This window comes from Psammomys obesus, unplaced genomic scaffold (assembly GCF_907164565.1).
Source record: "Psammomys obesus unplaced genomic scaffold, mPsaObe1.curated_primary_1811, whole genome shotgun sequence".
Lineage (NCBI taxonomy): Eukaryota > Metazoa > Chordata > Mammalia > Rodentia > Muridae > Psammomys > Psammomys obesus.
In genome coordinates, this window is record NW_026596064.1 from 23514341 (window position 1) to 23528009 (window position 13669).

Consider the following 13669-nt stretch of genomic DNA (forward strand, 5'->3'; position numbering starts at 1 on the left):
TTTCAGGTCTTAAATTTGGAGCAACTCCAATCTACAAACATTTATCAGTTAAACACTGTGTGCTTGTTTCTAATATCTACTGGTGATTGTCTTGAGAAAAAAACCATACAAATATTCCCAAATATAATACAAAAATAGAAAACCGGAGAAATGCTATGGCATATTAGCCTGGAGATTCTAAAAGGCAGGATCAGGAAGAGAGGATGCTTAGTCTGTGCTTGAGCAAGGAGGAGAGCATGTATAAACACAACACATCTGCTCCAGATATTTACATCTTATAGGTAACCACAGAGAGAATTTGGTTTATATAAATAATGGCTTGTTCCTGTGCTCTGGAATTCAATCCATCTCATCTATCATATTTCCTGGATTTTGGGAAAAAATGTTTTTGTTTATATGGAATTGTTTCACTGTTGAGTGCCTAACTATAGCTTCCAAAGTAATCCCCTAAAGGGAATCACAGGATGTGATGGACTTGACCTCAACTATGGGAAACTAAACAAGTTTCTGGAAGCATGTTCCAAGGGAAATCATACTGAGCTGGGAAAGACCTGCTCTACCAGCCAGGTATCTTCACTACTTTGAACTTGCAAGGTTTCAAAAGAGCTAAAGCTACGCTGGCTCAGGATGCTTGGTGGTATTGGGAAGGGAATAGACAAGCTCCAGGGGAGAAGAGGAAAAGAAGAGTGGAGCACTGGAAGGGTGGAATGGATCTTGGAGGAAGCTTACTGGTTGAGGCAGTGCCTCATAGTTAACATAGATGTATTTTAACTGCTGTGGATCAGAAAGTATGGAATACAATCCCTATGAGTTGTCAGACAGGTAACCAAAAGGAATGACTTTCCTCCCATAGATAAAACAAGATGTGGTGCTGGAGAGATGGCTCAGCGGTTAAGAGCACTGACAGACTGCTCTCCCGGAGGGCCTGAGTTCAATTCGCAGCAACCACAGATGGCTTTCAACCATCTGTAACGGCATCTGATTCCCTCTTCTGCTGGGCATAAAAACAGTGCTCATATACATAAAATAAATAAATCTAAAAAACAAAACAAAACCACCACCACCCCAAAAAAATCAATAAGATGTGGTGGGCTTGGGCAAAGTGTAACTCCTGCCTATAGGGAGTCATGGGCTTGTGACACCTGGCCAAGCATGAGCAGATTAGAATTGCCCTTTTTTCCCCCCAAAATCAAGGAATTAATACTTTTTATAGATTTCCAAATTTTATCCACCACTTCATATGACAAGCAAAACACATCTAGTGGTTACTGACTAAATTCTGAAATCTGCTCAATCAATAAACTGTTTTCAGAATCCCATAGTTAAAGATGAACCTGTCCTCATTTGGGAGCATGTGAGTTAATGTATTTGACCACACTTAATTGCAGTAAAGAGAAGTAGTGCTTTTAAAGTCTCTTTTGTGGGCTAAGTCCAGGAAAATAACTCTAAACAACATCTTAGACACAGTGGCTTGGCTACAGAATAGAAAGCAATGGAGTCTATGACGTGTGATGTCCTTTTCCTGCTGTCCCTTTCTTAGCAGAGTTGGGACAAGTAAGATTCTACAGCAAGAGTACTATTTACTCTATAGTACTGGCTACTATCTTGGGTCATAAATATTTTCATTTTAATTTGCTCCGGCAAAGAGTAACTCCTGCTTGCAGGAAGCCATGGGTTTGTGCAAGAGCCAGCCACCTGGCCAAGCATGGTCAGATTGGAATTACATTTTTTTTTTTTTTTTGTCTTCCAAGATCAAGGAGTTCATACTATTACAGGAAATATCGAAATTTCATCCAGCTCTGCCTATGCCAAACAAAACGTATCTGCTAGTGGTTGAGCTCATGAGTGAGCAAATACTATATAACAAATAACAATCGTAATTTTTCCTAATAAGCCTAACACAGATTATGGCCGTGAGTCTCTACAATTTCTACCTCCCTCTGGACCCTCCCATTTGGTAGAGTATAAAGAAAAGGATGTGAGGGCAGAGAAGGCAGGAAAAGGGGTAAAGGGATGAGAAGCTCTAAGGAAGTGGTACTTCCTGTGGTACTCACAGGAAGCTCCTCCCTCCCCCAGGAGCGGAGGCCCCTGCAGAACTCATGCATACCTGCTTCCTGTCTTCTTCTCATCCTCCCACCTGCACTTCGCACCATTCCGTTCCTTAAAGGAGACATACAACTGAGTGCACTGAGCTTGGAAGGATGGGAGGAAGCAAAGCAGTAGACCACAGTTTGCGAACCTGCTGGTAGCATTGCATCTATTTAGGCAGATCAGGGCCCCAAGGAAAGCCTTGTCAAACATTCTTAGGGACCAAGATCAGGTTATGCAAACAGCATATGCAACAAACATTTGTAGAGTGCCAAGAAGCACATGTGACCTCTGGGAATGGCAGTGGACCTTACAGCAACTTTCTGTTTATAGTGACCATAATTTTCAGTCAAACTAATATTTATTTTAGCTGTAATCAAAGACCTAGAACTTTCCCTTGAAAGAGCAATGCAGTCCAAAATGTCACAAGAGTTTGTACCATATGAATAACTTGTGAGTAAATGCTTTTGTCATCCCCAAGCTGGAGTTGTATTACTAAAAAGAAATCAAATGAGGTTTTCAACCAGGAGAGGCAAAAAGACTTCAAGAAGATAAGTTCTTCCCTGTTGGTTATGCCATGATGATTAGCTTTTCTTTCCCCAATCTGGGCATTGTGGTAACATGCCCGTCACCGCATTATTCAGGAAGCTGACACTTGAAGATAGTGAGCTCAAAGTCAGCCTGGATGCTTTATGGATTTAAGACATCTTGAGTTACAGAGGGAGATTCCCTTGCCCAAACACAATTTTGAACCCTGTCATTTACCATGTTCTTGCTGCTATGTTCAACAACTCTAAAGGATATCCACAATTTACTTCGAAACCTAGAGACTTCCAAGCAGAAAATAGGATTGTCCTTAAGTGCGGAATTTATTACAGGAAGGAACAATGAAGCATTTATTTGGGGGCCTATATCAAGCACTGGAGCAAGCAGAACCCTGCAGATCTGCTTGCTCAAGGGAAGGGCCACTTGTTTCAAAGTCTCTGTGAGGGGACACCTGCGTTATTCTTTGCAACTCATTTTCCTGCCACACTTCTAAGTCTTCTGTCATGTTTTCTTCCAGTAAATTTAGTATCTGGAGTGTGTCTAATAAACTTTCCAGTCTGGTTTCTCTTTTGCATTTCAACCAGGATTTCAGTCTCTTTATTAACTTAATTATAATAAATTAACTTAATTATAATAAAACTGAAGGCTATTTTGTTGCAGCAAGAATGGTGAGGCACTCAAGACTACTAGACTAATGATGAGCAAGGTTAAGAGTCTATGTCCCTCCCCACCCCCGACTCCAAAGCTCTGTGTATTTTATCTTTGGCCAGTCCGGGAGAGAATTACTAGCATTTCTGAGATTCTTAGGAAAAAAAAAAATGCTTAAAGAGCTAAAGCTTCCTCCACAGTGTCTCAGAGACCAGTGATACCAGGTACTGACTGTCTTGACATAAAAAAATAGAAATGATCTTTGATCCACTTGGATTTTAGTTTTGTGCAGGATGGTAAGTATGGATCTATTTGCATTTTTTTCTACATGTAGACATCCAGTTAGACCATCACCATTTGTTGAAAATGCTATCTTTTTTTTCCATTGTCTGGTTTTGGCATCTTTGTCAAAAATCAGGTGTCCATAAGTGTGTGGGCTTATTTCTGGGTCTTCTATTCGATTCTATTGATTCACCATTCTGTTTCTATGCCAGTACCATGCAGGTTTTTTATTTTAATTTTTATTAGTTACAATTTATTCACTTTGTACCCCCCTGTAGCTCCTTACCTCCTCCCCTCCCAAACCTCCTCTCCCTCCCCCTTCTCCACCCATGTCCCTCCCCAAGTCCACTGATAGGGGAGGTCTTCATCCTCTTCCTTCTGATCCTAGTCCATCAGGTCTCATCAGGACTGGCTGCATTGTCTTCCTCTGTGGCCTGTTAAGGGGAGGCGATCAAAGAGCAAGCCAATCAGTTCATGTCAGAGACAGTCCCTGTTCCCATTACTATGGAACCCACTAGGACACTGAACTTCCATGGGCTACATCTATGCAAGGGTTCTAGGTTGTCTTCATGAATGGTCCTTGGTTGGAGTATCAGTCTCAGAAAAGACCCCTGTGCCCAGATTTTTTTGGTTCTGTTGCTCTCCTTGTGGAGCTCCTGTCCACTCCAGGTCTTTTCTATTTCCCACTTCTTTCACCCATGCAGTTTTTATTACTGTTGCTCTATAGTACAGCTTGAGATCAGGGATGGAGATGCCTCCAGAACATCTTTTATTGTAAAGGATTGTTTTAGTGATGCTAGGTTTCTTGTTATTCCATATGAAGTTGAGAATTTTTCTTTCAAGGTCTGTAAGAATTGTGGTGGTAATTTGATGGGAATTGCATTGAAGCTGTAGATTGCTTTTGGTAAGATGGCCATTTTTACTATGTTAATCCTGCCAAGCCATGAACATGGGAGATCTTTCCATCTTCTTATATCTTTCTTCGGAGACTGAAAGTTTTTTCATACAAGTCTTTGACTTGCTTGGTTAGAGTTACACCAAGGTACTTTAAGTCCTTTGTGGCTATTATGAAGGGTGTTATTTCCCTAATTTCTTTCTCAGCCCTTTTGTCTTTTATATACAGGAGGGCGACTGATTTTTTTTTTTTTAGTTGATTTTGTATCCAGCCACTTGGCTGAAGGTGTTTTTCAGCTGTAGGAGTTCCCTGGTAGAATTTTGGGGGTCACTCATGTATACTATCATATCATCTGTGAATACTGATACTTTGACTTATTCCTTTCCGAACTGAATCAGGAGCCTACCACAGGGTGCCTCTGAAAGACTCTATCCAGCATGGTATCAAAGCAGATGCTGAGACTCATAGCCAAACTTTGGGCAGAGTGCAGGGAATCTTATGAAAGAAGGGGGAGATAGAAAGATCTGGAGGGGACAGGAGCTCCACAAGGAGAGCAACAGAACCAAACAAATCTGGGCCCAGGGGTCTTTTCTGAGATTGATGCTTCAAACAAGGACCATGCATGGAGCTATCCTAGAACCCCTGTACAGATGTAGCACATGGCAGCTCAGTTTCCAAGTGGATTCACCAGTAATAGGAACAGGGACTTTCTCTGACATGAACTCAGTGGCTGGCTCTTTGATCACATCTACCTGAGGGGGAACAGCCTTACCAGTCTACAGAAGAAGACAATGCAGCCACTCCTGATGAGACCTGATAGGCTAGGATCAGAGGGAAGAGGAAGAGGAACTCCCCTATCATTGGACTGGGGAGGGGCATAGAAGAAGAAGAGGGAGGGAGAGTAGGATTGGGACAGAATGGGGGGGCTACAGCTGTGATTAAAAAGTGAATAAACTACTTAATTAAAAAAATAGAAATGGTGAAAGTTGTGCCAGACAGTAAAACAAACAGCAGGGTGTGCTGGGGAAACAGAAGCCAAGATCTTTTTCTTGAAATCACTCCACATGACTGTAGTCTCTTTAATTATGTCTCATTTTGCTGCCACAAAAGAACAAAAAGAAAACTGAAAATGTAAGCGATTAAAATAAAACAATGGAAGCGAAGAACTGTGATTCTTTAGTCCACTGCCCTGTAGTTTCTATGGCTGTACATTTTGAGTAATGGCAAAATATTGAAAGTTCCTTGCAAAAAAACTAAAATGAAGCAAGACAAGCCAGCTTTTAATGGTGTCTGCCTAGTAGTAAATCACAAACATATCCACTCACCCACCTCTTCTTAAAAGGCTCATTTTATTTTGCACTTATCTGTTAAAATTTGATTTCACAATCTCTTCATAGCTATGACAAGTTGAAAAGGAATAGTTCTGCAAAGTAGCTCAAGAAGGTCCCAATGGTTACATCTACAAAAGCTTCTGCACCCAAGGCTTAGGAAATACTGGAGAAGAAGGGTGCAAATATCATAAGAGCCAGAAGATAGCGGAATTTGCTGTGAGATAGTGTCTTCTGCTAACAACAGAAGCTATATCCACAAATCTCACCAACCTGACTGCCCAAATGTGAGCTAAACAATGATGGCACCAATGAACACATCAAACTGGCCAGAGAAAAGTCCACAAGATCTTAACTCTACACAAAGAACTACAGGCAATTGAGTAAAGCTGGGGAATGGTGGTCCTCCCCAAAAGGGAGCACACCAATTTGTTGGCTGGTCAGCCAAATGGTCAGTCTTGAAAACATGTATACAAATAACATTATATGGACTCAACAGGTTATATTCAAGAATATATGTGTGTGTGTTTGTGTGTGTGTCTGTGTGTATACATAAGTGCATACAATAACAATCAATAAAAAAGGAGACCATGAATTTGAAAGAGAGTAATGAGGGATTTGTAGGAGGGTTTGCAGAGAGTAAAGGGAAGGAAGAAATGTAATTAAATTACAATCTCAAAAACAAACAACAGAAATAAAAATGGAGAGGGCAAAAGCACGAAGCAGAGGAAGTTTGCTTTCTGTAACTGTCTGACTACCAAAGCCTAAAGAGGCCCTGGATGCTCTTTGGCTTGAACATAAGCCCAGGCCACCAGCTCTTCAAGGTCATGTTATCCTCACGAAGTAGTTCTTAACATCTTATATGTAGACTGTTAAGATTCAGAAATGAAGCATCCTCCCAAAATATTGTCTTGTGGTGGTACCATTGAGAGGCAATAGGCTCATGAGGACACTAATCTCATCAATGGACTCACAGCTGAGTGGACTATGAGGAAGTGCGACCTCACTGAGGATAGGGATCACAAAGGGCATGCTTTTGAAGGTGTATTATGTTCTTGACATTAGCTTCTCTTCCTTTTTTATTCCCTCTCTGCCATGATGCTCTGGTTCACCACAGGCCAAGACATAATGGAACATGCTAGCATGGACCTCTGAAACAGTGAGCCAAAATGAATCTCTCTTTTTCATCACAGTCACAAGTACGTAAGGGTCTAATGAAATTTATGGATAACCTTACCTTGGCCATTGGTGTTTAATCTTGTATTTGGTTAAGCTGTATTGAAGACCCAGTCTCTCTGTGAGGTGTTATGTTCAGTGCCGTAATCATACTCTTCTGCAGTAAGACCTTTCAATGCAAATCTCACAGTTATTTATTTTGCTTCTTGGAGGGAACATGTGAGAATAACCGTGAGGTCATACTGACCCTTTAGGTTGAGTTGACTATAAAGCAGATACTTGGTAGGCACACACACACACACGCACACACACACAACTACCACATGTTTTGTGTTTTACTCCCGTCACCTCTAAAATATTAACACTGTATGATCACAAGAACAAAGAGTATTATTTATCTGTCTTTAAAGTCAATAAAATTACATAAACTTTGTTTCTCTAATAGTCTAATGGTCCAAAGAAAGAGAAGATATGAATATAAACATGGCAAATTCTTTATTTTTTTCTATGAAAGTCTCTCCTAAAAATAAAAGACGGCAAATGAACCAGCTTCAGGAAGATAGCTGCCCCAGATATAAAACTATGTCTGCTCTGTCTGTCTGTTTCCCAGGGCAGAGCAACAGTGACTTTGTTTTTTAACTTAGTTCAACTATTCTTAATCCAGCCTGGAACAATGTGCAATAACGAGAATAAAGTCTGGGGATTCCTGAGGAGTTAGTCCAGGAGACTATGCTCAGAAATATACAAATATGAAATATTAAAAGGGGGGAAATCTCAATCAATTTCTACTGTGATACGTGCTCATTAACTGTCAGTAATTATTCTGAACTATTTATTTATTTGCCTATTTGGGACGGGTGATTCATTGTCCAGGTTACTTGTTTCATGGCTTTGGAATGTCACACATGTGGTGCTCTGAAACAACAGAATTACACTGCCTTGAAGTTCTGGAGGCAAGAAGCCACAAAGGAAGGTTCCTTAAAGACTCCAGGGGAAAGCTGTTCCTGGCCTCTTCCAGATTATGGTGATGGCAGGCATTGTTTTGGCTTGTGGCTATATTGCTCAAATCTGTGCTTCCATAGTCATCTTTTACTGGATTTAGAGCATTATGACCCCAGGAGGACCTTATCTCAAGATCCTTATCGTAAATTCTACCATCATGACCCATTTTCCAAGAATGAAGAAGTACACTGTTACAATTCAATCCCACTACAGACTCCAAAGAATACATCTATTTCCTCTTCCCCAGGTCTTTCATTTATCTGAAGGTATCTTTCAGCTCTCTTCTTGATGTGGGAAAGAAAAAAATGATCATCATTACTGAATACCTAATGTTTCAAGCATGTGTCAAAATAATATTATGGTATGTTAATTTCTGTTTTCCCCCTTTTTAGTTGTTAACACCCCCCTTTTTGCATTATAACAGATAATATCTATCTTAGTTAAGGTTTTTTTTTTTTTTTTCTGTTTTAGTTAAGGCTCTAAAGAGACACCATGACCACAGCAGCTCTTATGTAGGAAAACATTTAATTGGGGCTGGTTTACAGCTCAGAGACTGAGGCCGTAATTGTCAGGGCAGGAAGTATGGCAGCACACAGGCAGACATAGTGCATGAGAGGTAGCTGAGAGTTCTATATCTGGATTCTCAGGCAGCCTGGAGAGAGAGAGACATAAAGACAGACAGAGACAGAGAAACTGGGCCTGGCTTGAGCTTGTGAAACCTCAAGCCCATTACTAGTGACACACTTCCTCCTTCAACTATTAGGAGGACACACCTCCTAATAGTGTCATTCCTAGGGACTTATGGGAGCCATTTTCATTCAAACCACCAGAACTACTTGGCTCATTATCTCAGGTAAAGGTATGAGAAAATATTCATTAACTTATTTATATTACGCAAGTGCTAATAACCCAAGGTCTTAGGTGGAAGAAAAGGATAAACAGAATGGAGACCTGAGTTCTAGAAGTGTCATAAATGGTGTTTGTAAGCGGTGGGTTAGATTGCTGCATGAAGGTTATCTCATATCTCAACAACTTGAACTGAATATAATATTCTAGTCTCACAAGATTGTGAAGCAGGATACTCTTCCAGATGACAAAACTATAAAATGTCAACTTTTTTTCCATGCCCAGTTCTGCATGAAGGCACTTGAGAAAACTTCCCAGTCCACGCTAAACACTCATCATTATCTGTGTGTGCAAAGAAGGAAATGAACAGTTCATTCAACAGTTCATTCAAGGGAACGAACTGTGGTTATTCAATTCATTGCAAAATATGGAGGTTGGATATGATACATCCTGAGGCTCTTTTGGCTCAGTGATTTTACTGTCATTTGAAAGGGGAAACATTTCCCACATTCAGTGTGGAAAAAACAACAGAGTCTAGAAATAGCATTCAATTCCCCTGTTCCCTTCATGTTGTGTAAGAGAAAAAAAGCAAGAAATTTCTGTTTATGAATTGCCACTGTCCCAAGTAAACTATGTCAAATCTCGAGGAATCAGATTTCTTTTTCATTCGTCAACTTAAATGACTGCATCTCAAATGAAATCAGTGTTTGGTAAGTTAGAGTAAAGAGACAATAGAAACTCTCTGCATCACACAGATCTTCTGCTGCTTACCACAGCCTACCTTTCCTGTCTTTTTCCTGTTGCCCACCTTATCCTTCTGCCTCATACTCCACTCCCTTGCCTACATCTCGTGTTCCTGGAATATTAGTTAACCATACCATGCTTCATCACTGTCTCAGTATAACTCACTCTCTTCTGTATGGTCCATGGCCTCATGAACAGTGGGCACCACACACCCCCACCCCACGGGTAGAGGCACTCAGCAATGTCATTACCACTGTGATGGACTAAACTAATTCTGAAACATGAGACAAAATAAACTTTCCTTGCATTGTTTCTTTCTTCTTGTCTTCCTCTCCGTTCTCCTCCTCCTTCCTCTACCCATCTTTCTTTATTTTCACTTAGCATATGTATACATACATATGTGTATAATGATTTATATGAAACATAAATCCAGTGTTTAGACTTGGGTCTTAGTTCCAAGATAACTGTGCTATATGGAAATTTAAAATTATAGTTAGCTAAAGTGCTTCTGCTTTCAAGTATGAACATTTTACGTAAGGACCACTTACGTCTGCATTTGGACTTTTTTTTCAATATACATTATATTACTTCATGCATTTTCACAGGTTGCCTCTTAATACATGCAAATAGCTTTATTTTATGTTTTTCTTAACTGCTGAATTTCTATACAACAGGTCTTACTAATTCCTCCCCTTGCACCTACTTCTCATGCTCAGCAATGTTATGTGGCTATTAAGTGAAATTTTGTGGCCATTGCTGGAAATACATTGCTTATTTGATCAACTTAAACACTATTCTACCACAGAAACATATTGCATAAAAACTACAGAAAAATGCACGCCATCTCTTAACAGCTGTAAAAGAAAATTATTCTTATGTTTTTAGTATAAAATGCAAAAATCAAAACCTTTTTCTAAGTGGTGTTAGTGCCTGTATACTATCCTTGATACAGAAATTGTGGTACATTTACACAATGGGATACTGCTCAGCAATTAAAACAGGCAAATGGTGGGAACTAGAAAAGATCATCCTGAGTGAGCTATCCCAGAAGCAGAAAGACACACATGCTATATACTCACTTAGAAGTGGATATTGGATACATAATATTGAATAAACATACTAAAATCTGTACACATAAAGAAGCTAAGTAAGAAGGAGGACCCTGGGTAGGATGATCAATCTTCACTCAGAAAGGCAAATGAGATGGACATAGGAAGAGGGAGAAAACAGGGAACAGGGCAGGAGCCTACCATAGAAGGCCTCTGAAAGACTCTACCCAGCAGGGTATCAAAGCAGATGCTGAGACTCATAGACAAACTTTGGACAGAGTGCAGGGAATCATAAGAAAGAAGGAGGAGTTAATATGACTTGGAGAGGACAGGAGCTACATAAGGACCAAATATATCTGGGCACAGAGGTCTTTTATGAGATTGTTTCTCCAACAAAGGACCATGTACAGATATAACCTAGAACCTCTGCTCTGCTTGGATGTAGACCATGGTAGCTCAGTATCCAAGTGGGTACCCTAGTAAGGGGGACAGGGACTATTTCTGACATGAACTCAATGGCTGGCTCTTTGACACCTCCCCCTCCCGAGGGAGGAGCAGCCCTGCTAGGCCACAGAGGAGGACTTTGCAGCCAGTCCTGAAGATACCTGATTAACCAGGGTCAGATGAAAGGGGAGGAGGTCCTTCCCTATCAGTGGACTTGGAAAGGGGCAGGGAGGAAATGAGGGAGGGAGAGTGGGATTGGGAGGGAATGAGGGAGTGGGATACAGCAGGGATACAAAGTTAATAAACTGTAACTAATATTAAATAAGTAAGTAAGTAAGTAAGTAAATAAATAAATAAATAAATAAATAAATAAATAAATGAGCGAGCAGGAAAGAGAACCAGGGAGACCAATTAGGAAGCTATAGAAATGATTCAGGAGAAAGACGATGATAAAGATCAGAGGATAGAATTAGAGTTCGTGCTAGAGTCTGAATGTATTGATAGAGCAAACAGGGAATCCTGATAAATAGGATGTGCGGTAACTCACAGTGCAGCTCTGGGTGTACATGGAATTTTAAAGCCGTAATACTGGGCAGGAAATACTGGACCGGAAGCCTAGAATTTAGAACTGGAATTTTAGTGATATTACACATGTTTACTGCTGTCTGCACCTTCATTTTTGATATCCATAAAATGGGATTCAATAGCTTCCCTACTCTGGAGGCCCAAATGATTATAGTACCTGTACATTGGTTGGGTTGCTTGAGTTGTATCATAGCTCTCTGTGGCATTTGAGAATACAAAACAATTTAATCACTAATACATACTGAGAGAATAAATTTCAAAGTTTACTTCAGAGGGAGAAATCCTTGATAATAGTAAGTAGAGAGAAAGTTGGTTCAAGAGAACGCATGGCGTTTGGGGGATGTTGTTTTGCTTTGTTTTAGTTTAGTCTAGTTTGCTTTGCTTATTTGTCTGTGACAAGGTGTTACTGTATTGGTCTGGCTGGTCTCACCAAGTAAAAATAAAGCCTACAGTGTGTGGTAACAGCGTGGATTTCGTTCCCCTTTGCCCATGCTTGAGAATCACTCTCGGGGTAGGTGACCAATTTGTGAAATTACCAAACCTTGTCTTCAGTTTCAGCTCAGCACCAAGGAATTCTTTTGTTTCCCCCTAGTTATGAATGGACTACCATTACCATGGAATTTTTCTAAAAATTTAGCAATGATACATGTGACTGAATCATAGTGAACCAAAACGTTTACAACTTTCCCATTCCGGCTTTAATGTGCAAAGTTCAAACTATTCTTTCTAATTCATAAATGCACAAAAAAGTCTTCAGATTTGAAATTTCAGAATGAGTGTGGGATGGCTAGTCTAGGTGAGGCCGTAGAAGGCAGCATGAAGAGAGAAAGTGAGACATGACACTCCACATTTAGTTTGTCTGCCTTCTCAGACAAGCATGTTCTTAATTAATCCTCCTTCTCGTCTTTATCTCTCCAACTTGCCTACTTGTATTAAGTCCAAGTGCCTCAATATTCTTATAGGCAACTGATAAAGCATTCAACATGCTGACATAAGTTGAACTATCTGAAGCCTCTACTTGGAAGACGAACTCCAAAAAAGGCAGTGGCCTCAATAAAGGGATGACTGAATGATCAAAAAATTTAGGTAGTGTGGAGACAGCTGTCTAGGTAGGAGTTGCTTTAAGAAAGGCACACGTGAGGCTGACGTGTGCCTGCTGCGCTAAGAGGGCAACACTGGGTAAGATGATCAATGCTCATTCAGAAAGACAAACGGGATGGACATTGGAAGGAGAAAACAGGAAACAGAAGAGGAGCCTACCACAGAGGGCCTCTGAAAGACTCTAACCAGCAGGGTATCAAAGCAGATGCTGAGACTCATAGCCAAACTTTGGGCAGAGTGCAGGGAATCTTATGAAAGAAAGAGGAGATAGTGAGACCTGGAGGGGACAGGAGCTCCATAAGGAGAGCAACAGAACCAAAAAATCTGGGCACAGGGTCTTTTCTGAGACTGATACTACAACCAAGGACCATTCATGGATATAACCTAGAACCCCTGCTCAGATATAGCCCATGGCAGCTCAGTATCCAAGTGTGTACCCTAGTAAGGAGAACAGGGAATGTCTCTGACATGAACTCAGTGGCTGGCTCTTTGACAATCTCTCCCTGAGGTGGGAGCAGCCTTGCCAGGCCACAGAGGAGGACAATGCAGCCAGCCCTGATGAGACTTGATAAGCTAGAGTCAGATGGAAAGGGAGAAGAACCTCCCCTATCAGTGGACTTGGGGAGGGGCATGGGAGATGAGGGTGGGAGGGTGGGGTGGGGAGGGAATGTGGGAGGGGCTACAGATGGTATATAAAGTGAATAAACTGTAATTAATATAAAAAAATAAAAGAAAAAAGAAAGGCACACATGGCTTTATTACCTATACTTCAATTGACCCATCTTCAGTATTGTTCCAAGACCATTTGAATGGGTCTTGTGAGTAAATATTACTTTCACAATAGCACCAATGAACTATTTGTCCTTTTAACTCTCATTCTTTTGCAAGAAATGTGTAGCTGACCAGAATCTCTAACATGTGACATTTTCAAAACT

At 40.6% G+C, this 13669-nt stretch overlaps 1 protein-coding gene across 3 annotated transcripts in view; it reads right to left on the reverse strand.

Annotated features, from left to right (window-relative positions):
- Positions 1-3960: 3960 nt before the first annotated feature.
- LOC129689771 (OX-2 membrane glycoprotein) overlaps positions 3961-13669 on the reverse strand; it is a 35511-nt gene continuing 25802 nt past the window's right edge. The window contains exons 4-5 of one of the 3 annotated variants that reach the window (XM_055625186.1): positions 7025-7132; positions 3961-3998 (exon numbers count right to left, since the gene is read on the reverse strand). In XM_055625186.1, coding sequence (XP_055481161.1) covers positions 7056-7132 — 77 coding nt within the window. In that variant the 3' untranslated portion in view covers positions 3961-3998; positions 7025-7055. The remainder of the gene's footprint in view (positions 3999-7024; positions 7133-13669) is intronic. The other 2 variants (XM_055625183.1, XM_055625187.1) reach the window with 2 other exon arrangements.